Raw genomic sequence first — 3621 nt, forward strand, 5'->3', positions numbered from 1 at the left:
AATACTCTCCGTTAAAACTTCGTTCGCCTTGATTGGATTTGATTGTGGTGGACAGCATCTCAACATTACCGCCGTTTCCCTCTTAGATGTAGGAGAATGCAATCTCCATCATCAAACCCCAAACTCCACAGAAACTTACATACAACTATTACAACTTTCCGAATATAACTATGCAGAAGTTATACAGTGCAAACTAGAGATATCCCGCACGATATATCACTGTGGCATGCATTTGCACATCTCGGTCGTCTTTAACGGAAAAGCAGATTACGTCCAGGAAACCAGATATTCTCAATGCCTGCGAATGATTCAAGACGGTACTACTTCCTTGGGACCCGCTCATTTAATTAGTGGACTAAAAATCAACCAAACTTCTTATCACAGCCTTACGCTAGCCGGCGAATTAAAAACCGATGGAACGTGTAAGGGTACGCAATATTCTGACCCTTACGGCACGTGGGACAATGTAATTGTTCAAGCAGTCGCAAAAATCTTACTCAAATCATCTTATGTGCCAGTACAACTCGAACACGGTAAAATCAAGTTAAGGTCAGGAACCATCTGTACACTGGCCGACAGCTTCTGTTTGGACTCCGACAACGGTTACACCTTTTGGAAACCAGTACCAATGAAATCCTGCAACTTCAATCAATACGATGTCCTATACGAGGGACTAGCGACCAAGATAACAGGTAATGACTCCCCCATCGTCTACAGTCTCACCACGCAAGACATCACGTTCGCCTTAACAAAAACCAAAGAGCAGCCTTTATGCGGATACACCCTGCTTCGCACGGAACATCCGAAATTATTTATTTTGGAAACAAAGCAAGGCCAAACTTTTGCCAACAAAGGTACGATCCCTGTGGATAACCTCGATATATTCACTTACATGAACTCCAAGTTTGTGTATGTTGAAAAACACATCCGACATCAAATGACATCTTTGTATCATAATGTCATACAACAAAAATGTGAATTGGAAAGACAAGTAATAACCAACGCCTTATCCTTTGCAACTCTCTTGCCTGATGAATTCGCGTATAGTCTAATGAAATCGCCGGGATACATGGCCGTCACCACTGGAGAAGCTGTTCAGATCATAAAATGCATCCCTGTAGAAGTCACCGTACGTCCAACCAAAGAATGTTATAACGAGTTACCCATAACCGTTAGAAACGCTTCTTACTTTCTCACGCCTAAATCAAGAATCGTCACAAAAATCGGAAACGAGCGAGAATGTTCTCAAGAATTACCAACGTTATACCGAATAGAGGACACTTGGGTACAATTCACACCAAAAGCACAAGTAAGACAGTTATCACCTCAACAACTACGACCCATGGCATCTCTTACCTGGAGTTATTTAACACCCGGACCACTAGCTGTCAGTGGAATCTATACGCAACAAGACATAGAAAAATTGAGAGACCACATTATGTTTCCCGCAGAGAAACCGGCACTGCTCAACGCCGTCGCCCGTGGGCTTATCGGACATCCAGTTAACGCCGACTTCGTCTCATTATACAAACTATTAGACGAAGAATCGCTCAACAAAATCGTAGACAACACCGCAGCAAAATATGGAAAGGATTCATGAGTTTCGGATCAGCCACGGCCGGTGTCGTTGGAGTATTTATGATCATTCGTATTGCTAAATTGGCAATTGACACCATCATCCACGGATACGCACTACATACCGTATATGGATGTAGTCTACATCTAATAGGAGCATTATGGGACTCTCTAACTAATCTCTTGCTTTACCTCAGCCGCAAGAATATGAACGAAAAAGAAGAAAAGAACAAATTTCCAGAAGACGCCACACCTCTCGCCACCATCTCAGACGCACCCCCTGCACTGCCAAAAGAACCGCCAGTGATAAGTCAGTCACAACTTCAAGGCTATAACACCAAACGACCTGGAGAAATGGAATCCACGAATATAACTATACCTCAGACATATAATGACTTACAGCAGCATCTTTATAACCTCGAACAAAACCCTAGGTCAACGTCGGGTTTTATTCTCAAATAGGAGGGGAGATGTAACGTCCAGACAAATTTCAAAATTTTAATCTTTTTCAAAAATTAATTCTTTAACATATTAATCATGACAATCGCTAACCTACATAAAAGACCGGTATTAACAAATATTTAGTCTCGCATATAATCGCTCATAAGTTTAAAAACATGATTTCTGCCCGCCCCTCACCCCCCCCTCATTGCCCACGGGTTAGAACTCCCGTAGTATCCCTATAAATTAAAGCAAATAAGATTATTTTAATCTATAACAAAATTTACGAAGTAATGCATTTTATTTTAAATTGCAAAAGGAATCGACATATTCTAAAGAATAATACCTAAAATATATAGATATCGTTCGTAAAGTAGTAATTAGGTATGAAACCCGCTTTATTATGTGAACTCGGCTTTACTCTCAAATAACATCTAAAAGATTCTAGAAAGTTCTAGAAAGACAGTTGAGAACCGTTACATTCCAGAAGCATGATGCAAAGCATGATGCAACGCTGAAACACGTTGCAACCTGCAAGGCCCGTTGCAAGCCGCGTAGCGGTGAGTCACCAAAGAAGCACCGCTATCGCTACCAAGAAGAAGATAAGATAAGTCGGAACGCATAGCCAACAAAGGCATACCGCTATCGCTACCGAGAATAGGATAAGGAAAGTCGGAGCGCCCGGCGATGAGTCATCAAAGGAACGCCGCTATCGCTACTAAGAAGCCATCTCTCCGGGACTTAATCGTCGCAATCTCTACCAGGAACAGATTGTCTCCGGTACTTCCCCGGCATACCTCTCTTGCCATTGGCTAAGCCGCATCGCCCGATGGGAGGAGCGAGCCACATCTTACGGTATATAAACCCTGCACCCGGCACGGAACGGCAGTGATTTCGTCGCAGTGGTTCCAGTCAACAACAATCCAGCACTCAACCAGCAAATACTACGGGGTCCTGAAGACATAGCCGCCATTTTGGTGAGGCATAGCCGCCATTTCGGACCGAGGTACCGAGGCTCCTCAGATCTTCAGACTCAGAGGGAAGAACACAGTAGCGAAGTGTACCATAGCAAGGCACATTAGACATTGTCTAACCTTGTGAGTATTTAAGCCAGTTCACATATCCCTAAATAGTAAAGCGCGACGGGCACTCATTATATTTACTCATTATATTTAATCATTATATTTAATTATCCAATATTAACTCAATCTTACATTACCTTTCGAACTCTGAATTTTGAACATAGGCATAAGCCATATATTACTCTGCGTTTCCGACATTATTCCAATCTACGATTTGCATCTGCACACGTCTGCGTTACAATCGTCGATCTATTCAATATTCTATCCAATACTATTCAATATTATTTAACCGATATCGCATACTTATTCAATCTATTATAATAAATATACTTATGTATTTTATTATATCACTGCTTATTTATATATGTATGTAACCCTGTATCCTACCACATATTAGCGAATTGAATGCCGCTAATTCCTCTGTACACATTAGAAACTATATCCTGTCAGAAGGTACATTCGCAAGTCATCTCTGAGGTGCACGTTTAGTAAAGTGAACGTCGCATTAGCCTATTAAGACAAG

The 3621-nt window shown here is 41.6% G+C and overlaps 1 protein-coding gene across 1 annotated transcript; it reads left to right on the plus strand.

Moving 5' to 3' along the window:
- Window positions 1–289: 289 nt before the first annotated feature.
- LOC146725084 (uncharacterized) lies at window positions 290–2037 on the plus strand. The gene is given in 2 exon segments (XM_085484639.1): window positions 290–1571; window positions 1574–2037. Coding segments are annotated over 2 exon segments (1731 nt in total). The 5' UTR covers window positions 290–304.
- Window positions 2038–3621: the final 1584 nt, after the last annotated feature.

This window comes from Nylanderia fulva, unplaced genomic scaffold (genome assembly GCF_048542155.1).
Source record: "Nylanderia fulva isolate GAGA-0341 unplaced genomic scaffold, ASM4854215v1 Scaffold1048, whole genome shotgun sequence".
Classification (NCBI taxonomy): domain Eukaryota; kingdom Metazoa; phylum Arthropoda; class Insecta; order Hymenoptera; family Formicidae; genus Nylanderia; species Nylanderia fulva.